The sequence below is a fragment of the Lonchura striata genome, chromosome 4 (assembly GCF_050655825.1).
Source record: "Lonchura striata isolate lonStrDom1 chromosome 4, ASM5065582v1, whole genome shotgun sequence".
Taxonomy (NCBI): domain Eukaryota; kingdom Metazoa; phylum Chordata; class Aves; order Passeriformes; family Estrildidae; genus Lonchura; species Lonchura striata.
This window is the reverse complement of record NC_140706.1, coordinates 50,206,097-50,230,635: the sequence shown is the minus strand read 5'-3', so window position 1 is coordinate 50,230,635 and position 24,539 is coordinate 50,206,097. Positions and strand designations below refer to the sequence as shown.

The window sequence follows — 24,539 nt, the reverse complement described above, 5'->3', positions numbered from 1 at the left end:
TAAAACATGGATTCAAATATCACCACAAACCTTTAGACTATCTAGGCAGTGGTTTTGCCTATCTTCAAAACAAAGAATACAAAAAGAAAGCAATGTTTTGAAAACACACCCGGCCCCACACAGATGAAGTGGGAACACTGCTTGTTGACCATGCCAGAGCCCCCAGCAGGAGCAGAGCAGTGGAATGCAGTCAGAGGAAGCAAAAGTTCTTCTCTGCATGCAAAAGCAGTTAGATGATGGATTTCCAGTCCCTTCAAATCCTGCTTTTAGGTACATAAATTAATAAGCTCCTGCTCTAGCAAATCAGAATTAATTTTTTAAGTACTGTGCTGTTTTGTGTACATATTATGTATTTATATGAGTGTATATATATATATATGCATGCATAGTGTTATTTATATATATATATAAAATAAATGTACTAAATGCATACAAACTTTTTGTATGTAACAAGCCACCAGAAAGGACACTACTTGGGAATGGATGATCATAAACTATCTCAGAGAGGTAATTTGCCACTCCATCTAGCAGGCCACTCCAACGAAGGTTTACCACTATTAGAGGGAGTGGAACAGTGTTTGGAATGGGAATATTTATGGGAAGGAAAGTGTTTGGAATTGAACATTTATGGGAAGGAAAAGAAACCAGAGATGTAAATGATGCAGCTGTCCACTTAAGTTCAAATTAAGTTCACATTACAATAACCTTGGAAGACAATCACTGCTTTTTGTTTTTCTAACATCACTGAGCAAGCAGGAGCAAACAGATAAGCGCCATAACTCTTCCAAAAACAGTGAAGGGGTAGCACTTACATAGCAGCGCTCACTGGAGTGAGCTAAATATTGCCCCAGCACTGTGTCTTACACCTCAGTGTACTCCATACTCCAAAACCACTTTACCTAGAGCTGAAACAGGCCATGCTTGTACAATCACTTTAAGTTGATCTATGCAGGGAAAGGAGGAGCTGGTCCTACCAGCTTCCTGCACTTCATCTTGGAGGCAAATAGCCAATCAATAGAAATGACCTAGATGAGAAAGTTCTCAGTCAGATCTGGTAACTGCCTGCTGTTGGTCCACTGAAACTGCATTAACACATTTGGCTCTGCAGCCTTGTGCCAGCCTCAGCTGCCTGCTGCCTCCTGCTCTCATTTTGATACCAAAATTTGCAAGGCCCCACATGAAAACCAATCCTGAAAGGTTCCTACAACCAAAGTGGGAAGTGGCCTTGCAATAGAAACAGGTTCTCCTAGGCATTCAGAGATGAAAAATAATTGAGTTAGGCAGCAGTTCACATCCCCTCTTAACGGCCACATAATGAAAAAGAAACAAGAGTCAAGCAATATTCATTAAAAACTGGACCTTAGTTATTTTTAACTGCAATCCTGCATATTTTATATTTATATATTTTTTTATAGTCTTCACAAGCCAGATGGATGAATTTTCATCTAGAAATTAATTGGATAACTTCTTCAAAAATAGGAATTTTAATTTTAAAAGTCTTACCTCTAATTTTTTAATTATTTTAATTATAGATTTAATTATCGTTGGACTGACTAATTCACACATATTCCTTTAGACATACACCCACATGAACTGGCAGTCAAGAAGACAACTTCTACAAAATGCTATCTTTTACCCACATGGAACAGAAAATGTTTGTTTTTATATTGAACTGGAAAAAATTAAAATTAAGTCTGAAAACTCTTGCTCTGTGCAGAGTACAACACCCCAGTATACTCCAAGATGAGAGGTGCCCGGGGTTACTTGGCAACCCTTCTCATTATCCGGGAGGACCCACTGCTTTGAAAAGTCACCATTTCCAAATTCCATGCTCCAGTGTGAAACACTCCAATCACATGCCATTGCAGAGACATCTTCCACAAGGTGACACAGTTAATTGAAGCCCGGCACAAAGCAACAAAACCCTTGCCATACATTATCTGGGAACTTTCTTCTCTACATAAAACATAAAAACTATTTACAGCACATAGAGGGAACTCTCTTTCAAGACTTTTAAATCACAGCACACTGGAAAACAGAATGTAGCAGAAGAGATGCAGTTCAGTGAGAGGGAAGCACACAGAATCCAGCCTCAAAGGTATATGCCCTACATGGGTAAGCAAAGCAAAGGTATCCAACAGGGAGAACCTGTGGTTCAGGCTTGGACAAAACTACAAGCACCAGGTGGATCTGCTAGGTGTGACATCCCACACACAGTGCTGCTGCACCCTTGCTTGGGGCACCAGAGCCCAACTGAGAGAACCTGCCCTCTTGACACAGAGATCCTGACACAAAATAATGTTCCATGTCATGTAAGATTAGCCCCTAAATCAACAAAAATTAAGCTGGACTCTCATCAAATGTAATTCACTAACATTAGGAAACACCCCACAGGCTGAGTTACTGCAAGCATACTTGCAGTACCACTTATTTCATACTCAGTGCCCTCTCAGAGTAGCCTACTAGAGTAATGACAGCAGACATACTCAGGTTATAACACAGCAATATCACATTGATGAAGTGAGCAAAACAGAAGCCTCTATGAATCTAAAATATTGTATATATCTCAAGATATCTAGTCTTCTTTTAATGCTTTTTTTAATTCAATACCAAAAGAAGAACACTTCTAGAAATCAGGATATTTGCTTATTGAAGAGAAAGAGAACCTATTTAAACAAAAGTTCCTATAATTCTTTGGTTGTTTTTCCCTATAAGAAGTTCTGCTGTTGGGAAAACCGGGAGGCAACAGGTACAGAATAGGTACATAATGTGTTTTCATAATATTTCCTTGCTTTGCTGGAAAAGGAAAAAAGCTCTTCTGTCACCACACATCAGGAACATTGCTTGAAATGGTTTTCAATATGATTTGATGTAACAAAGTCTTCACTAGGAGCAGAGGGATTTTCAAGGCCTTGAAGAGGCATATTGATCTTTCCCAGTTCTGTGGAAAATTGACAGTTCATAAGACCCTGTGTGTGTGTGATGAAATACTTACTCTAAATGCCGTCCAGACGAAAGTGACTGGAAAGCTGAAACATTAGCTGAAGAATCTGATGTAGAGACTGATGTGTAATAAAATAAGCACTGCTACAGCCTCATTTAGTTTATAAAGCTAAAGAAGTAGGATCTGACTGTTTTTAGCATCTCTGCAAGTCAGGCCATCTGGAGGTTATATGAGATCACACTGAGTCAGAGTTTGATACCAAATCAAGCACCCCTGACTGCAAGCCTCAGTGTGCTAGTGACATTTTTAAATGCCATAGCATGGAGAAGGCTGCACTGCTCTAGATCTCTGTGTATGTTACAGAAGCAGCTACACTGAGCACTGAGCAAACGGTGACATCCACCCACACCAGCCCTTACACCTGCACAAAATACTGCTGAAATCAGGGAAAATCTGTATTCACAGAGAACCACATGTGAGAGTCTGGAAGGACTGCTGGCTCAAAGTATTTTGGGTGCATGTGTAGGAGAATAGGTAGGTCAGGTTTTGCTCTGGAGAGGAAATGCCCTGCTCTGCACACACACATTTCCCTCTGGGGAGCCACACAGTGGTCACCAGTCCCTGCCACATCACAGGCAATGCTCACACCCCAGCCCTGAGCCCAGCCTAGCCCCAGAGGGGACAGATGACCTGAAGTTCAGCCTGGGAGAAGGGCCCAGGAAAGCCAAAGCAAACTGAAGCATGAGGCAAGCACAGATCTTGACCCTATCTCCTCTTGGAATTTCTCCCAGCTGAACACTGCTGGAAGGAGGAGAGGTAGCCATACTTGTTGTTTTCTATATCTTTTCTGTCTTTCTCGCTTTCTTCTTCTAACTCTCTCTTCTCAGAGTTTTGAGTAACCTAAAATCAAACAGGCTTGGAGTTGCTAAGTTGAATGGGCTAAGTCAGTGCTTTGTGAAGTGTTTTTATGTTGAGCGAATGCTGCTCTAAACTTTTTCCAAAGTTCCCCGATTTCTCTGAAGACACCAGTGAAGATTTTTGCTGTTTTGACCTCTTGACAACATCTTGTCAGTATTTCTCCAGTCTAACTCAAAGTATGCAAAAAACTGTAAACCCTTTGAGGAGTCTCACCCAGCAAGTGTTCTTTGGAGCCCTACATCACAAGATAGGGTATTCTGTGGCAGGAACAGCAGCATAATCAAAAAAAATAAGATGTTTTCCTAATTCATGTGACAGTTCAATGAAACAGAAACAGATTATTCTTTACTGATTTAAGGCTTAATGTATTGCTGGATTTTGCACCGTAAAACTGTCATGAAATACAATTCAATACATTCATTAAAAATTGGATAAGCTTCTTTTAATTCCTTACTGCATTGTAACAACATTTTCTAATTTTTAATGAGAAACAGACACTGTACATGACTACAAAGTCACTATAAAATTCAAGCTAACAGAAAAGTCAGATATTAAAAAGTTTAAAATATTACCATACTGGAGGATACTTTTATGGCTAATGCTGACAGTGACTTCAGGGTTGTCTCTAACAGAGCTGGGTTACTTCATGAGCTGTTCAGCTCCTTGCTGTCCTGTCTACATCAATAAAACAATTACAGTCCTGTTGACAGGCTACCAGCCACACGCATTTGAGAAGCATGCTGCATATTTTAGGCAAAACAAGACTCCCCTACAGAGCTATAGTTTAAGACTAGAATTTTCTAGCTGGTAGAATTAGGCCAAGTGATTTTTTGGGGTCAAAAATATTTTCTCTCACCTCTGATTTTAATTGAAAGCAAAATATTATATTCTAAATGCCCATAGCAAATCCTCACAGGTTACTGCTTTTGGTTAATGGAGTATCAACTGTTGAAGTATTAAGCCTGAGCACTTAACGACACATCAGCTTCTTGCTCCAAATGTATAACTTGCAGCAGCCCTAGTGCCAAAATCAGTTTATTTTCTTTTTCAACATAGCATTCAAAATGTCTATTTGTAGGAATGTGACTCAAAAGAAAAGGAAATTATATTTCACTAACTGTAAGCTCAAATTTCTTATCCTCTACTAATCATTAACTTGCATCTTAGAGAGTTTGAGGTATAAAGAACAAATTAAAGATCACTAAGTACATCAGGATTATAGTAATCTATAGAATTAGGTTTTACAAAGCATTCTTAAATAACAGATTACATACATAAATGCAAACTCCTGTCCACTGCAGAGGATAGAGAAGTTCCTTACAATTTTCTTCTTACTACTGTCCACAGAAAAACAACAGCCAAAAAAAACCAACCAAACAAACAAAAAACCTGAACTCCACCAACCCCCTCCAAAAAAAAACATGATTTCCCCCATTTTCAATCTGAAAATTATCCTATATCAACTGCACCTTGTATGTAATGTTTTTGTTTACAAGAACATGTCTTCTGGGTTCCCACCTGGAAAAAGAAAGCCTTTCTTCCCTGGGACAGCTCATGCCTTCCCTACACACCTACTACATCTTACACTGCAGTTGAATACGCACATACCTAATACATACACCAAAATGTTCACAGTGCAAAGGCTGTCTTATTAGAATTAAGGTAGCACATCCACCTTCAAATTCAGTGTTGCGGAACATGAATTTGTTGCCTTTATTATGGAAATAATATCCACATGCAACAAGGGCAATGGGATTAGGACCAGTACTAACTTCTTTTCACACACACAAATATCCATAAGATGTTCCACTGGCACAAGTATTCTGTTGGGGCTGCCTGCGCTTTGGGTGCCATTCACATGGATTAGCTCTTCTCTGACTGAGACACTGAAAATTCAAAATTGACTCTTCATAGTTTGAGATAGATGTGCCACCAGAAAAAATGTACTGTGACAATTCGATCAAGGTGGAAGACTGGTAAATACAGTTAGCAAATTCATCTTCAACACTGAAGGAAAGTATATAAGCTGTACATGATAGTTCCAATAATATTCGCTTGAAGCACATTGATATCAAACAAGAGAAGTCACACAATTAATCACAATGGGTTTTCTCTAGTCCTAGTTCTCTTACACTTCTTCAATCTTTTAGAAACCAAAAACATCAAATAACTTAAAACAGTAACACATTTATAAACACCCAATTTTAGCAAAACAAATATTTAAAAGAAAGGAATAGTTTCTCCCAAATTCCTCAGCTATTTTTTTTTATATTACCAATGATACAGCCTACCACAAAGTTGTGAGGGAACACAAGGCAAGGAAAATTTTTATTCTAAGAATGACCCCTATAGATCTGAAGCAAATCCCCCCAAAGCCAGCAGTTACTAAATTTTTATATGCATTTGAAAGACTGAGGCTACATCTGCTGAAAGAAAGACTGAGGAATTCAAGAATGCCAACCTCACAATAATGCATCTATTTCATCAATCCATACACCCCCGCCTTTCACTGTTAGAAATCAGTGGAGTACTTGCCCAAAACAAGAATTGCTCTGTTTCTGGCAAGACCACTGGTGGAATGTTTAGCTATGCTTCATCTGTGCTATGAAGAAATAAGTCATTTGATCATAAAAGGGGGAGGGAGGGAAATGAACAGAATGCTTCCACTTCCACTGCAAGGACATCCTCCCAATGCAAATTTTTGAAGATCAAATGCTACAGAATGCATTTCAAAATTGCATGGAACAAGCTTCACATTGATTTGTTTGGGGTTTTTTTTAAACACTGTGGCAAGGGGAAAATTATAAAATCAAAACTTCCTTGTGCATATCTGAAAATCAGCTGACATCAGAGAATTATCCTCTCCCCTTTGAAAAACAAACTATCAACAATGTACAAAATTTAATAAGCGATCTATTGGTTGTCCTTTAAAGGTCAGTGCACTTATCCAACATTTTCCCTGTAACACACTTATATAACCTTATTTTCTTTCTGCTACCTTTCTGTAATTCAGAAGACTATCTAGATTCCCATCTGGTTGCCATCAAATACAGCAGATGCCAAGCAAATTAAAACACAAGTTATGATTCGTAATATACTGATGTATCATAATTGCAGCATAGCTCATAACTTAAGAGTGAATCACCAGCTAAAGCAAAAGTTTCTGAGGTGTCAGTGCTTTTTATACATCTTTCCAATTAGACCAGGGTTAGTGGAATCAAGTCTGGATCGAAAGTTTAGACCTTAACAATACTATACATCCATGGTATCCGTGAAGTATAAAAAAGAGCAGAGAACAATTAAAAATATCTCTTGGAACTAAAAGTCAGCCTGAAATTGTCTTCCCAAAGTAAGGGGGAAAGAGAGGGAACTATTTCTTGCCTTTTGTGAAGCAGGGTGGCCAACTCTGACCTTTTGCACCATACCTTTGCTATCATTCTATGTGGAAGCCAAAGGGGGAAGGAGGCATCGTTTGCGTGCTTTGAGTACAGAAAAGTGTTCTCTGTTACCTCATATTACAGCTTTATGCTTTACCGAGACAGGAGCAGAAAGGCTCATGAGAAAGCAGCGTCCGTGGCAGCAGCTGCCAGCCGGGAAAGGTGGCACACAGAGCACGTGGTGCTTTAGCACCGGCAGAAGGGCAGTGGAGCCAAAGCACAGGTGAGTGCCCCAATGCACAACCGGCAGCACGGCAAAGGGAAACACTACACTGACTCCCAGCTTCAGATTTAGATGCATTTGTGCCTATTAGTTCTTTGTCCCCAAGTATTACTTCAGTGACTGCCCAATGAGCTCTCCTTTTCCTCAGCAGCATAGTAGTCCCATAAAGTAAGGTCTTCTGAACAAACATTTCCAGATTATTTACCAACTTTAACACTGAACTACTGTAAGAAATTAAGCCTGCAAATATATCTAGAAGATTAATTATGCATAGACTCAGCAGATAATATTGTCTTCTGCAAGCGTATGAAATGCATATTTAGGCAAGAATACATTACCTAGGCTGGTGCAAGCCTGAGAATTACCTCCTAAAAAGCATACTGTCACCTTTAGTCACAACTGCACACACAGCATTGGAGTGCAATTTTTCCATATTCATTATCCTCGGAATTCTGATGTGGTTTTAAAGGCATGAAATACCTGACCAACACAAAACAAAAAAGACAAAAATGGTCTGGCCATTTATTTTGTCCCTATTCTGTGGTATTTAAAGATTCATATTTTTTGTAATAACTTCAGTTTAAGTAGCAAGTACAATCTTTCCCTGCATAATTTCAGCAGATCTATAATATTCCTCTATTCAAAGCACTGACAATTTTCTTGTCAAAATCATTACTCTTCCAACTCAGTCCTCTTTATTTTTAGTCCGTTGTTTTAATGATGCAGAATAGAGGTATTTTCTTTGTTTACATTAACATTTTAAAAGGTCATGTTAAAACCAATATAATAACACTCAGATAGAAGGCCTAACAAGGTATGCCGCCTGTTTGCAAGGTCCTGGGAAGTGTCATAGGGTTAAGATGATGACCTCTTCATCATTTCAGTCTATTTACAATGACTACATTAGTGGCTATTTTTGATTATCACTTCCTGTAAACAACCAACTGAATTTGCAATTTTCATTTACAGCTCTTCTGGTCTAGTCATTTAGGAGTTTGCTATCACTTCAGTAAAAATAGTATTAACATATATTCAACAAGAATATCCGCCTATGTTTTGACTCCAAATCACAAGAGACATGGTAATAAACGCAGGCTTTCTCATAAAGAGATTACAATATTCTAAAGAAATTACTAAACTCTCAAAGTTCTTGGTCTGCATGAATTTCAAGAAGTTTAGCCAGGAACACAAATTAGACAATTAGCATTTTGCAAAAGAGGAAATCTGCAAGCAAGGGCCTCACATCAAGCAACTGGCAGAGTGGATGTTTCAAAATTGTATTATTTCAGGCTTTCAGATCAGCATTCCAGCAGTATCAAGCCTTTGGCCCATTCAGTATACAACACTTGCCCACTTGCCATCACACAGAAGCTACGCTGCAACCGTCTCAGGAACGTAGGAGTAAGAAAAAGACTAGTTACAGAAAATCTAAAACATAACCACTTGCACCATCCACACATTCACCTTCAGAGAACAACATGAAGGAAATTACAGGATATAGAGCTTCTGAGACACTGACAGTGTCTAGAAGAGCAAGTTAACATGGTTCTATTTATTCCACCATAATCTCCCTCTCTCAATCCAAGGACACAGCACACAAGTGTTCCTCACACTACTTGCTCTCTGCTGAAAAATATCTGTGTTCACAGGAACATATGCCCAGCAGAATCAAAACAAAGAAACAGACAAGGGCAAAGAACCATGGCAAACTCAACCACCAAAACCTGAGCCAACAGTACAATCACATCAGCTCTGTAGGGTAAAAATATTACAAAGCTCCCTACTGTTCATCTGCAGGAGTCGGTCTGGGGCCAAATAAACACTGCCATAAAGCCACAGTCAGCTTCACTCCACCACCATACCTTCTTGTTCAAGAAAAGTAATACAGTATGAAAGGGGACTTAATCAAAACTCCCATCCTTGCAAAACGTCTTCTTCAGATGTGTTTATTTTCCAAGAACACAGACCTGAGGTTAGCTATGGATACCTGCTTTCCATGTAACCACTGACCTCTGCTCACTTCAAGGGGACAAGTTGAAGCCCAGCACTGCCCAGAAGGTTTCTCTCCTCTGTTCTTTCCTACCTTCATCCATAACCTTCAAGGTGGTGTTGAGGCATTTTCCCCCAATTCTCCTTTCTAGTTCAAACAAGCCACTATAGTGGATATGTATTCAGCTTGCTTCCAAAGGACCTCAAAAACACATCCACACTATCTGGGTTTGATCCAGAGCTGGACTCACTGATCCTGGTGGTCCTTCCAACTCAGAATATTCTGTGAATCTGTCAAGCTGGGTTTGTGCATGTGGAATACCTCATGTTAAACAGGAACTGCACATGTAAAAGCCTTCACCTGACTTTAACATTCTGTGCAGTGAGAAGACCTCATGACTCACACATGTGTGAGAATGCTCACCCCATCCCAGCCCCCCCCACCCCACCCCGTAGTTATTAAATTTGGCACAAACATCCAAAATCAGCTGCATCTCTTCCAAATCCAACACACTGAGAAGATGCCAGAAGTAATGTTACAGGCAGGTTACATTTCATTGTGCAGTTCTGCCTACTCCACAGCCAGTGGGCAATGGTGCAGCAAGATACTGTGCAGGCAGATCAAGCACCACAGCCAGGAATCCCAACAAATGCCCAAACAGGCCGCCTACAGGCTTGCACTTTAGGTATGGGTGGAAGTATTCTTTCCCCCCTCCTCCATGCTATTATTGCTACTACTACTATGTGTTAACAGCTAATCATAATAAACCTGTGCCATACACAATTTCATCACTGTGAAATCATTAACAGCACTGCGCAGAGTACCTGAGCTGTGATTCTTTCTATTATTTGCATCGAACAGGGATGACAGGGTGAAAACATGCAGATCAATTCTTTCTCCAGGCCTGGGTGCCTGGTTGCTCCCGTCCTCTCCCACCACAAAGCAAAGGTGGGGGAAGGAAGGAGGGAACACGAAAAAAGGAAAAGACGGGGAGGTGGGAAGAAGCACGAAATCCCCTTCGTACTAACAACAAAAGCAATTAGGAGGGCCGGAAGGGAAGAGAACCGGCACCCTCGGGAGGTGGAGGAATGCAGCACCACAAGTCGCCCGGGGAAGGGCCGACCCGGGCGGCCGGGTCGGAGCCGGCGGCAGCCCCGGGCTCGGTCCCGCGGCCTCACGCCGGGCCGGCGGTCACACGGCCCTGCCCTGCCCGGGGCGCCGGCGGCCGGCGAGGAGGAGGAGGAAGCAGAGGAAGACACGAAACCGGCTCCACTTACCCAGAAAATGACATTGAAGCCGAAGATGAAATATTTGATGCAACAACTGACTTCAGGCCCCTTGTAGTGCTTTCCGGACATCCTCTGCGCTCATGAAGACGCTTTGCTCGCAGCCAGGGTGAGAACCAGAGGGGGAGGGGGGAAAAGGGGAGAATTAAAAAAAAAAAAAAACAAAAAAAACCCCACAACAAATAAAAAGGAGGAAGAGTAGGAGGAGGGGTCTGGGAAGACTAAAAGGAGGTGGGGGGCAAGACTATGAGGAGGGGTCCGGGGCCGGGCGGCGGGCAGAGCTCAAGGCCGGCTCCGCGCCGCGGGGAGATGCGGCAGGAGCGGCGCGGCGGCGGGTCGGCTCCGACTTGCCGGGCGCCGGGGATGGCCGGCGAGCAGCTCCCACCTCCTCCTCCTCCTCCTCTTCTCCCGCATGGAGGAGGCCCCGGCTGCTCGCGGCGGGAGGCAGGAGACGGGGACCGGGAACGGCGCCGCCGGGGCAGGATCGGCCCGGGCAGAGGCCGGAGCCGCGCGCCCCCTCAGCGCCGAGGGGCCGCCGCGCGCGCCCGCCCCGCGGCGTGATTGGCACCGCTCCCCGCCAATCCGGGCGCGCGAGGGCCGCCGCGCTGGGGGCGGCGCGGGAGCGGCCCCGAGGCTCCGCCCGGGCCGGGCGTGCCCGGCTGAGGGCTCCGGCCGCCGTGCCGCCGTGCCTCCAGCCCGCCGTGCCGCCGGCCCTGCCGAGACTGCGAGGGCCGGTCCCGCCCGGCACAGGGCACAGAGCACTCCGTTCCGCAGCGGGAGAGCTGCCAGGACGGCAGCGCCGGTTCTAGGCTGGCTGCGGTAATGAGGAGCGAGACTGTAATAGCACCGTGCAGGTTGTTCTCGATGGGCGCCGTCAGATCGCCTCCCGCATGATCTCGTGTGCGCCACACGCGCAGAAACGCGTGAAGAACCATTTTACAATGATTGGTGGGGTTTGTATTTTAACATCCCCTGAGTTTATATTGAACCTGACCGCCATAAAGTTATGGGGCTCCGTTGTATTCATATGCTTTTCGGGATTCAGAGTGCACGTGGTCTGGAATTAACAGCATAATTAACAGTTTTCTTTACTGAAGGATCTTCATTTCAATGGATCAAGCCTTCAAAGTTTCCTGGTCCAGCTCTTAAGAGAGGCTGGAGAAAAGGAGCCTCAGGGGTGACCTGATCATGCTCTACAGCTCCCTGAAAGCACGTTGTGCCAGCTGTGACAGAATGAGAGGAAATGGCCTGAAGCTGTGCTGTGAGGTTCAGGTTGGACATTAGGAGGAATTCCTAAACAAAAAAGGTTGTTAAACTTAGGAATGGGCTGCCCAGGGAGGTGGCAGAGTCACCACCCCCGGAGGTGTTAAGATTGGATGTGGCACTTAGTGCCACGATCTGGTTGACAAGGTGGAGATTGGTGAAAGTTGGACTCAGTCTTGGAGGTCTTTTCCAACCTAATCGGTTCTGTGTTTATGTGATTCTGCAAGTATAACTTTTGATTCAATAGATGGAGGATTTCTTTATAATAAAATGCATTTCCCATCTCTACAGGATTGCAAGGTAACACACTTCAGAAACACGATACTGATAGAACTACGGATGGCAGTCTTGATTCAAGATTACATCATATCAGTTATGGGACCTTGTTATGAGTCTTTTTGAGAGCAAAGAGAAATATTTGTCTATCACATCTGGTAGCTGATGAGAAGAAAAAGCATTTGCTGAAATGCATCCATGAAAATAAGCAATGTTTTTGGTAAATGAGAAATTAATGCAACACAACTATACACTTCGACCACGACTGTATAGTTTATCACATGAGTGTTATCCCTGTGTCTATTTTTAGCACTGTCTTTGCAAGACCATCCATGGGAACAGGGTAGAAAAGGATGAGTAATTAGTAATGTGTATATTCTGTACCAGTGGATAAAGGCACATCACCACTTACAGTACAGTATGGTAATAATGTATTATATTAAGGTGCTGTTTTTACAAGTGGCTTCAAATACTGGTGACAACCTGTACAAACATTTATAATATTACTGTCATAACATGCTCCTAGCATCACATGTTGGCACCCTTTAGCATTTTAATTCTTCACAGACAGGAGCAAAATATTGCAGGGTAATATTTTTTATGATAAATTCAGTAATAATATCAGATATTTTATCTATCAATCCATTTATTCCCAACAACTCAAAAATACATGCAACCTACATCATTTATATCATCATATTTACATGAGTTCACTTACTTTCTCAATTGAGCATAGTATTATGATTGCCAAGTGTCCTTTGGAGCCAAATAATTTCACATTGTCCCATCATCTGATCAGCTTAAGGATGTCTGGTTTTTAGGGTTAGATTGTTCACTTGAAGAAGGTATTGAACACAGAACCCTGCTCGTTTTAATTCACTTTGTGTGTAATAAACAAGCAGATAGCAAGGGCAGCAGAACAGCTTTAATGTAGGTAATTGTTCTTTCAGAATGCCAGCTGTAGCAGAGCCTTCTGCACCTGCAGCAACCTCTGCAAACACATTTTGCCTCCTGTCCTAAACAAATGGGGATAAAAAAAAAATCCCCGTCCTTCGACTTTGTGCCATCTCTTGTGGATTGCTTACCTGCTTTGGCCACTTAGGCAGGATGACTGTGACAGCACTTTAAATTCACTGTTAGTTACCACTCAACACTGAATTCTACTGTGATGTTTTGGCACAAAAGCCTGAGGCAATACTAAGCAGGAGCAATATTACCTTTTCTTGCAGAAGGGCAAGACAGTTATTCAAATTCCATCAGTTCATAATTCATCTGACAAGGCACAGGAGTACTAATGGGCGGTATTTCAATGACAAAGCTGCTTCTAGCAGCAGAGTTCTTCATAACACCAGGAATGCTTTGATTTACTACCAACATTGAGAAAAAGTCCCATCTGAATGACTAAACCTATTTTCTATCTCTAAGATGCAGATATAAATGGACTTCTTCTGACTAAAGACCAGCCAACTCTAAAATTAAAAAGTGTGTCAAGTTTGAGAAGCTCATATCTTAAAAGAGGTATAGTTGTGGACTCTGAAATTCTTACTTCCCACCAAGCAAAGAGTCCTCAACCCAATTCTTGGAATCAATCATTCCTTAGATCCAGTACCTCTGTCTTTGTGTCAGCTCCTGTTTTTTGATCTATGAATTCTTTGACATTTTCCAGGGAAAAAGAAATGCAAGCAGGAGTGACTCGAGAAGAAAAATAGCAGCGCAGCACAGCGAAGGCTGTAGATCCGTGAGTTATCCCCTTGCCAATCTCACCTTGTGCCACATGCACTGAGATAAAGAGCTGTGGTCTAAGAAAAGTTCAGTGTCTGTGTCCATAAGTCTAGTTACTTCCTAGACACTCCATTTTAGTGGGAATTAATAAGATAGCAGTCTTTTTCCATGGGAAAACCATAGAGCTTTCTGACAGATAAGATTTATTGAGTCAGAGGTGTTATCTACCTCTGAATATTTTTAAATATAAATAACATACTAGCTCATAATGCCATTTGTGTTTATTTTCTAGTTTTGCAACCATAAAAACACTTTGTTTTCTACTTAGCAAAAGTGCAAGCACTGATGAGTGGACATTGTTTAAGTTTAGAAGGAATTCTGAGGTAAGAATTTCATAGAACTAAACTCAAGTAGTGATACAAGTTGTATTGGCCTTGGTGGAAGTACATGCTCTGCCCCAGATGTGAACGTGATTTCAGCTTCCCTCAAGAATAACAAGTGCAAGTACTGACTAATTACTGTTATGGGTAACACTGGTGAGTATTGAGCTGCTTTTTCATCTGAAACTTAGCTCTCAATACTGGATAATAATATAATCTCACAGGACCAACCCAACATCATTATAATGTGATAACAACAATTTTGTTAGGATGACTCACAAAGCATGAAGCGTGTCTATACATCTACAGGGGCTAGAGGCCAGAAACTGAAGCTAAGGCATACCAAATAACAACCAATAACCAGTTGCATTGTGTCTGATTTTATTTTCTGAAGTGTGTATCCAAGCCTTTATTTCTTTTTGTGTCAGGCACCTTGAGCTGCTTGCTGCATCTGCTCCTCGTGAGAGGAAGGGGTGGGAGTGGTGGCACTTCCTGCCCACGGCTGTGCGGGCAGGGGCAAAGAGCGCCCGGGGCTGCAGCTGCACCGCGGTGCTGCCTGGGGCAAGCATCCTGGCACACAGCTCTGTTTCTGTGCCTCAGCACGACCCTGTTCTGGAGTTTTTTACACAGCTCTTTCTTATCAGGGATTAAGCCCTGACAAGTCTATACAACAGTGAAGCTGGAATAGTATAACATACCTGGTCCATAGTTCACTGTCATGCAATGGCTGCATGTGTGGTTCCAAGCATTCAAACAATCAAACTGGCTCAAAGGGCATTAATAATGTGGTCATTCTTACAACCACTTTATGGACATGACAGCAACAGGGTTTAATGAGATAAAACATATGCATTATTCTACAAAAAGAGACACAGTTTTGCAGTCCTGAATTAAGGATAACTGCAATCAGTGTGGGTAGTAACCTCCTCTCCCATTACTGGTTCTACTGGACCATGGTCATTAAAATTAATATAAACTTAGACTCCAGTAACTGCCAAATTTCTCTTTTTCACTTAGTATTGCTAAAAGCACTGGACAAACTCTGCAAATTCAGAAGCTTCTCACTTCCCAAGCATGGACTATGGCCTGTATATACCTGAAGGTTCAGGTATAATTCTTGACGATGCTCTGTCCAAAAGGACAACCAGTGTTTATTCAGTAACAGAACACCATATGATCTTCTTAAGGTCCATTAGGCTTTTCAAGGCCCTCTCACTTGCTTTCAGTCATTCTTCATCATATAATACAAGGCACACTCAACTCAGAGGTTTAACTTACAGTGTTAGCTCTGTAATACCACTCAGGAGAGTGACTATTTCCTCTGAGTGTTTTTAATGCTGATAGGATTTTCTGAAAATCCACCATTTCTTCTCAATCATTCTCAATCTTTGAGAATGTTTCCCATCAAGGGTTTCCTTTGCTCAGGCCTAAACCACCTGAGCTTCTCCCATTCTCCCTTGTGAAGAGTTTTGTTTCTCCTGGGAACCTGGATCAGAGTTTATTGCAGGAACAATCCCTCAGGAATCATTCTGGCACCTCTTTCCAGGAACACCTGTAAACCTGTCAGAAGGTCAGGGAGTGCAACCAGGTGGTGGGAGAAGACAGTGCACAACTGCAAATCTGGCAGTTGTAGGCTTCAAGTTGCTGCCAGAGTGGTAGGAAGGGAGGCTAGAAGAGCAATTAATCTCAAAGCCCAGCTTCTAAAAGTTTTCCACCGTGGCCTAGCCAATAATTGAACTAAAAGGCATGGAATACCTGTTTGGCCAGCTTGGTCAGGAGCTCAGCACCCAGACCCTGTGCAGGCAGGAGCTTAAATTGTCTTGCTGAGAATAGAGTGGAAAAAGCTGACTGTACAAAAAAATTCTAATTTCAAATCCAAGTAACATTTTTTTCATTGCTTTTTGATTCAAATGGCTATAGAGATGCTGTGATCTGAAGGGACTCTATGTCCTTGCCTTCACAGCAGAGCTGATTCAAAACCCTCTGGGGAGAGCAATGAGATGCACAAGGGTGTCAGCACCTGCCGGAGGAGGGCACAGATATGCAGTGCAGCCTGGCTGCAGGGAGCCACCCCCCACCCTCTGTCGGGAACAGACTTGTTCATCTGAGCTAAGGAAAGAGCAGTGACAAAAATGCTGTCATCTCTGCTGTGACATTTGTGTCTCCTGTCTGTCAGACTGTACAACAGGGCCTCTAACAGTTTATTAGGACTGTGCAAGTGACCTGATAATCCCAAAGGAAGGTTGGTGATACATTTCAGCTGATTTCCTCACTATTTTGTGTCTGGTTCTTCAAACCTACCATCTCTATTCACATCCGGTGACATCTACCACATAGCTGGATCAAAGATACCAGTTTCCTTTACCTTTGGTATTGACACTTCTGATTTCTCAGGTGTTATGCAGAGCTGCCACAGCAAACGTAGCACTTGTAACAGCACTGGTGAAACAGGTATTTTCCAGCAGTATTCTGTATAGCATATATCAGTGCACCTGCTTAGGAACAAGGTAAATAAAATAAGCTTATTTAAACATTCCCAAAAGGCATAAAATAGCACTACTAGAGTGATTACAAACTATGGCTTTTTGCTTCCCACAGTGTCATAGGAGGAATACACAATGCCTGTGACTATGCTACATCTGACATTCTGGGCTCAGTAACAACATTCTGCTTGTGATAGGATCAAGTAGGACTTTGTTTCTGGACTACTTCCAAATGTGAGGTTGCTCTTCATAAATAATCTGCACATGTTACACTTCAGGCCCCTGTAAAAAGGAAGCACTTCAAAAAATTTACAATTTATTTGTCTGCAAGTCCACTAAATGGGAATTTCCAAGCCTTTCTTATGATCTTCTGTTTCATTAACAGAACCAGAAACCCTTCTGCAAATGAGAACAGAATAGCCACTAATATTCTTTTTGGGTTGAACAATTACTTTTGAGGTCTATTTATTCAGGGGCTCATCTTTTGCTGTATGCTTCACTACCTGTGTTTCTCTGTGAGTCTTGATGGGTGGAGTTCATCTGAATATCCTGCTCTTCTACCACACTAGTTAAACCATCAGCATTTTTTTTTTTTTTTTTTTCTGTTGTAGCATTTTAAGAAATTGAACTGTGAAAGACTGCTACTTAGAAAAGAAAACCCAGCCCAGAACTATTTCTAGATTCATCTTCACCTTACTATTTCATGTCTCATCATCTTTAGACACATCTTCCAGCTCCCACAAAGGTGTTAAAGTGCCCTAAGACTTCCAGGTTTGATATTTTAGATTATATTACCTTGGAAGCAGGGACAATGACTCCTCCTTGTTCCTGCAAGTGGCAAGCATAAAATGCTGGTGCTGTGACAGCAAAACAGCTAAAATAATTTTAATTTGAAAACATACCTTTCTCTTGTTTTGAACTCAGGATACAAATACATCTATAGACACACAGTGTGAACCCACTAAATACAAGTAACAGAGCTGAAAATGTAAAGAGACTGATAAGGGGGGAAAAAAGTGCTATCTTCAAAAAACAGATTCTTTGCCTATTCCTCTTGTCTGCTTCCAGGCAGGAGAAATCTTCCTTTTGAAGTGGGTTTCTTTTTCTGTATAATGTATTAATCTGCAGTCATCAAAATGTTGACATTTTTCATCCAGAGGTATTAATTTTTTGAAGATGTTGACTGTAGGCAAAATAATTTTTCTTAAAGAAAAGACATTGCTGCCCCAAATCACAGTGACACGTGTGTCAGTGTCTCAAAGTTTTACAGATTTTATACCACCAAATTCACCAGATCAAAGCACGTGGCTGTGACTATTCAGGACATTATGATGCTGTATTTCAGTCTGAGTGATGAACTGTTAAATGTGTCCCACTTATGCATACACCTACGAAATAAGAGTAATTGAAAATTGTATTATACATAGAATGGAAAAAAACCCAAGAACAGGATTAGGGAGTGTTTCCTTTTTGTCTTGCAAAAAACTTATGATTTTCTTAGATATTACCACAGCTCTTTCAGTACATTTCAAAAGTTTGAACTATTCATAATGAAGATAAATCTGCTAAAAGCATCATCTGTTTAAAAATGTTAAGCTATAAAGTGGGTGGGCAGAGAGCTGACAACGAGTCCACTGTTGTGGGCTAAGCACAGTCACTGAGCTGAGAACAAAACTGAGAGCTGGACAAAAAGGAGGTCCAGCCATCTAGTGGTAAATTACCCCGCTGTGCAGCCTGCTGGTGTCTGTCTTCCAGAGGGATGCTGCATCTCAGGGCCTCACTCTGCTCTGGGAGAAAGGGACATTGCCCAGATTTTGATGGGTTCAGGACTTGGCAGCAGTGAGACATTTAGGGAGCAAGCCAAGGTGCAAAGGACCCTGGAGCAAAACCAGGAGAAAGGGTGGCAGGAGCAGTGACCATATCAAACACAGGGGCAGCTTTGGCTGGGTGGACAAGGAAGAGCCTGCACTCAGCCACTTCTGCACTATAAAGAACATCTGTTTACAGGAGCCTGCTTACAGTGCGTGTTCTCTTTCAGAACACATCTTTGTCCTAACGAGCTTATACTTGCTACCCTGCCTGCATCTGTACAGCAGCAGTCAGAGAAAAATGTGGGCAGTTTTCCATATCCCATAGCAGAGAACACATGTCCAGTGGATATACACAACCAAATGATGCAATGCACTTGTGTCCCACTTCACACATGGAAAAGAAAGGTTTAAGCCAAATTGTCACATTTGAAATAAAAATGATGCAATCAAACAACTACACAAAGAAAGCCATATGCTGAGTCCAAGCTGGAATGAAATACCCATTAATTTATTGAGAGTGAACTGCTTTATATCTTCTGTGTGATTACAAGGTAATAGAAAAAAACATTACCTTGGCAAAGCCAGAAGAGACATCAAAAGAGTAAACCATTAAATATTTCAAGAAAAGTTTAAAAACCAAACAATTTGTATGCCTGAATACCTCTCAGAATTCAGCCCAATATGCCAAAGCTCCCATTGCAAAAGTGATCTCGATGTTTAGAAGATCAAGTCTCCTTGAAAGCAGTCAGATGCAAGTCCTACAGGGCCTAGTTTGCAACTTGCTTGGGCACTGAAAAGAGTGGGATGGTGTAAGCAGCCTGGATATGAAATGACCATTAGTGAACTCATTTGATTAGCTAATTTGACTGCTACTCAACACTTCTGAGATATCAGATTTTGTCCAAAGCAACCCTTTCTTGCTTTACAGACACATGATGCTGCACTGCAGCTTATAGTCGGCTTCCAAACAGTGGCCAAAGTGTTTGGTTCTTGTTATACCAGTCATAGCTAGGTGAATGTGGAATAATTCTGTGAAACTCCAAATAGTTAATTTTGTGCTGTAAGAATTTTTATAACTGAAACCAAAGTTTTGTTCCAAGTAGTTACTGCAACATGAACTGATTGTAGCAGAAACATTTGTTCTTTATCAGAAAACACAGTACTGGAGGGAGCACAGAGGATAATGCTTCCCTTGAGGTAGGGGATAGCAAGTCAGCTGACAGCCACTAGTGTAGAAAAGAAATACAGCTGTGTCCTCCCACAGTGTTATCAGCTACTACATCTCAAACCCTCACTTCTCTTTGTGAAAGATTTCTGTTACTCACAGTGATAGCTAAAAAAAGCAGGGAGGAAAACATCTGGTTGCTACTTTGAAGTGGTTCTTGTCATTGGAACATTGTAACATTCTTTTTAATGTAACACTAGAAAACAGAGATGCAAATTCATCAGGCATGTTTTGACAAAGTTTTGTTCTAAGGAGTATTTGGCCATGGAAAGGGTGAATCTCCCAATGAGCAATTATGCGCAGTTTTCATTTGGCCTTTCCCAAACATGCTCTCTTACCTGGTTAACAGGAGAAATTAACTGCATGGTGCCTGAAATGTGGTGTTCCCCAGTGGGATGTCTCACACCATCTGGCTTTACCACTTTCTTTTCACTAATGGATCACACCTGATATTTGCATTGAATCCTACACCATAACACTTTCAGAGCTGTCTGAAACCACAGACTTCAGAAAGAAAACAACGATAAAAGTTGTACTTCTCACTTCTCTCTTTTACCCACCAGGAAACTGAAGCAACAGATAAGGTATAATGGACTTTCTTGAAGCATCTCAATAAATCAGTGGCCAAGTTTGCTGTCTGTTCCTGTAATCAGCAGTAAATAGGCTAGGGCAGAATGCTGGACATGAGCATCCTGCTCCAAAATCTGACAGTCTGTTTTTTCTTTCTTTTTATGGTGAATAAGACCTCATCTTTGGGATGAAGTAGTACCCAAATCTGCATTCCTTTGCCATATGTTTTGGAGATTCATTGAAACAGGGTTATTTTTTAAAGACTTGAAAGTGGAATTTAAAAGCTGCTGACTTAAGAAAAAGGGGTCAAGAAGGAGAGCAACAGAAAAGGGATCGATGTTTTTGGGCAGAAAACATGGAAACAGCACCTACCTTAAATTTGTAAAACACCCACTGGGGTCAGGTTGGGGTGTTTTGGCAATGAGTACACAATCCTGCAGACATTTGGGGCTGTCTGCACTTGGGGCACCACTGCTCTCTCACTTTCCACTACTCTGCAGGTCACCTGCTGGGCTCTGCAAACACACTCCTCTCCTGTGTTTATTTTTGAAGCAGTTCCTTAAAACAGATGTCCTTAAATGTGTCTCTTCCCTGTTACACAAATAACACTTTGCCTCATGCTCCTGACATCCTTTTGAACTTAATTTTTAAAAAAAGAAAAAAAAAAGGGGGGTAAAGAAGAATATCTTTTCCCATTGGTGATTTCTGTTGTAACTTTAATGGCACTGTGACTCTGGGGCACATGAGTTGCTTTTGTGCCCTTCAAAGAGCAACCTACAAAGTTGGTTTTTTTGGTTTTTTGTTTGTTTGGTTTGGTTTTTTTCCTGGCCTTCTTCCTTGCCCTTCCAAGGATTCTTCCCTTTTTATGCCTTTTTCAGGTCTCTCTCTCTTCTTCTCTGATTTCTGGATGCATTGCAAACACCACGGGTCTCATAAAAACTTCCTCTTGGGTAATACTACTGAGAAAGAAGCCACATGTATCAGTTACACTTTGTCCTCCTTGCATAGTCTTCCTGCAGCTACCAGTACTATTGTCTGGCACCCAGACACACCTGCTTTGGGCATCCCAAACTTTTCCCTTGGAAGGAATCACTCTCCTTAAATACTTGAATCCTTGATTCTCTTAGTATTACTAACACTGGTATTTTTCCTAAAGAAGCAAATGAAATGCGTGCAGAATGAACTAGCTTGAGATGCCATGATTAAAGGAGGTGCTAAATTGTGGAAAAGCATATGAAATAAAATACCCTTGATAGAACATTTGGCCTAAATGTCATTATCTGATACCTTTTGTGCACCCAGGCACTGATTCTGCCAGTCTTGCTCACTGAGTAGGCAGGAAATATCCTTAGGGGTTTAAAGGGAGCTGACCAATAAGATGGTTTCCATGAGTGGAGGAAGCAAGTGCAAGCCAGCAGAGCTGGAAGCAGAGGAATTATGTAAGCCTATGAACTTTGAGCCCACACGTGAAATCCCAGCTCTGAGAAAATCAGTAAGAGTTTGGGGATTTTGGCTGAGGGTGGAGAGGTTTTACCACAGTTTATTGCACAATGTTTCTACCAAAGTGCAAAACTAAACTAATTTGCAGAGCCAGGGGCTTCAAACAAAAGAAGAATATTCTCCCCTGTATCGAAGGTCCTGTGTACAATCAGCAGTGACACCCCTGGAAAGCCAAACCAAGGAATTATAGTTTAGAAAATGCAACTTCTCAGAGAGACAGCCCTGGTGGTATAATAGCATTCCTGAATAGCTGTTATAACACTGTTGTTACAAGGCCTCTGGAATGCCAAACAAGGTTTCAACAATTGTTAATCCCACTCAGTTTGCTTCTTCCTAGGGGACTGCAAAATTATCAGGCTGTCCATTTCTACTCCTCCTCTTTGCCTGATGTCTGAGGGCAAGGTCCTTCAATCTTCAGTGCCTGCAGAAGCTTTGTTAGTGGTGTCACAGGGATTAAAAACAGGCCATTGTGTAGGGACAGGATTTAAACTGGACTCATAAGGTTCAGAACTTGTTTTTTCAGTTTGTGAGTTTTTCTTTTTTTTCCAACCATGTAGCCTCTCTCTCAACAGCCATGCTCTCCCTAATGCTAGAGAAGGAAAACAGACCTCCCCAGTTCAGTTCTGTCTAAGAGGAGATGGAAAGATGCTTAACACACACACACAGGCCTTGCACACTCTGTGGAGGTTTTTTAGCCTTTAGTCCCAGCATGACTGGGCCAGCAGAAGAAACTGAAAATGATAAGTGTTGCCTGCTATGCCTGTGTTTGTGCTATGCTGTGAGCTATTACACCTTTGTTACTTCAGCACAGAAAATGGGTCACAGTTGTGATTTCAGGAGGAGGTCATTGGCCCAATTGCTCAATAGTGAGAAAGGGAAAACTTTAGCTGCTGTTCTGCCAAAATAAAAAAATCATGACCCAGCATGATGTGAGCCTGAAGATAGATACTGAAGTTACATATGCTGTGTGGTTCCAGATGAGTGGGCATGTTAACCACACCCAAACACAAAATCAAAATAAAGCAACTTAATTAGAGAAGATAAAGTAAAATCAAACATCCCCAGCCCCACAAAGCAGCCATGCTGGGGAACATGGATGCTCCAGCCTCCTTATGCTGGTACATGAAGCCCATTGGCAGGGATACAAACATGGCTATACAGAGCTAGGAGGACACACTGACAAAGGGTCAGGTCACATAACAAGAACATGGACACATAATGATAAGAAATGGAGAATAGTTTTAAACTAAAGGAAGAGAGATTTAAATTAGATAGTAGGAAGAAGTTCTTTACTAAGGGGGTGCTGAGGCACTGGAATAGGCTGCCCAGAGCAGCTGTGGATGCCCTGTTGCTGGTTCATGGCCAGGCTGGATGGGACCACCCTGATGTGGTGGGTGACATCCCTGCCCACGGACCAAGGAACATTCAGTGCAACTGCAGTACAGCATCTCCATCATCAACACTGAAACTCTCAGCATGACAGTGAAAGAGCAAAGAAAGAGAAGGCAGCAAAGGCCTCTGTGTGTCCTGCAAAGGACAGGGGTTCAAAATCCCCCACATACCTGTTTCAGTTACAACTCTAACATTTCACTGTCAGCACAAAACAGGAGAGGGGAGGACATTCTCTTTATGAGAACATGTTGAGGGACAGGACACCTGCTGTTGCTGGCTCTCAGCTCTAGGACATGCATTCTCATCACCACCAAGATAACACATATCCCTCCCTCCCTACACAGTGCAGAATTCACTTCTCTTTCCATACAGCCATCCTAGCAGGTGGGAAGATAGGCCAGGAAAACCCATCCAGGGTGGACGTGGCACCATGCCTCTGGCAATAGAAAGAGCTTGCTGCAGGTCACATCTCTCTTCACAGTGCCACAAAAGCCTGAGCCACCTCCTCCAGACACCTTCTGTTCCCTACTGTTACCAGCTGAGAGAAAAAAGACTAGTTTTGTTTTAGTTAATTTTAAACCAGTGAAAGCTGACTATTGCTTAGTAAACTTAATCCATGCCTGCTCTCTAAACACAAAGGGAAAATATGTATGCTTTCCTTTATATAGCAAAGAACAGACTAAGAATCTCTTCAGAAACTACAAATCAGAGGACTTGCTGAGAGCTGTCCAATTTTATCCTCTTCCTTTCTAGCTACCATTGCAAGCAGGAGCTGAAAATCTGCTGGACTAAGGTGTTTTACTAAAGCTTTCAGCAGAGTGCAGTCAGCTCTGTGCTATCAACATCCTCAACCTGCAGGCTCACTCACACTTTGAGAAAAGTATTCCTCCATGTCAGAAGCAGTAAATTTCAAAAGCAGCAAATTTCAAAAGCAGCAGCTCATGAAAAATCATGGAAACTTAGGTGCCTGTGACAGCTGGAACAAAGGTTTAGCAGTTCATGTCATGCTGTCTGCATCAAACCACAGGCAACAGATGTACTTTGACACCAAATCCTCTTTCTTCACATCTAGGTGTATTAACTGAGTAAGAGCTTCCTCCCACATACCTATTTTCCATC

The 24,539-nt window shown here is 42.0% G+C and overlaps 1 protein-coding gene across 2 annotated transcripts in view; it reads right to left on the bottom strand.

Moving 5' to 3' along the window:
• TSPAN5 (tetraspanin 5) overlaps positions 1-11,382 on the bottom strand; it is an 82,465-nt gene extending 71,083 nt beyond the window's left edge. The window contains exon 1 of one of the 2 annotated variants that reach the window (XM_021550333.4): positions 10,790-11,382. In XM_021550333.4, coding sequence (XP_021406008.2) covers positions 10,790-10,870 — 81 coding nt within the window. In that variant the 5' untranslated portion in view covers positions 10,871-11,382. The remainder of the gene's footprint in view (positions 1-10,789) is intronic. The other variant, XM_085579064.1, reaches the window with a different exon arrangement.
• Positions 11,383-24,539: the final 13,157 nt, after the last annotated feature.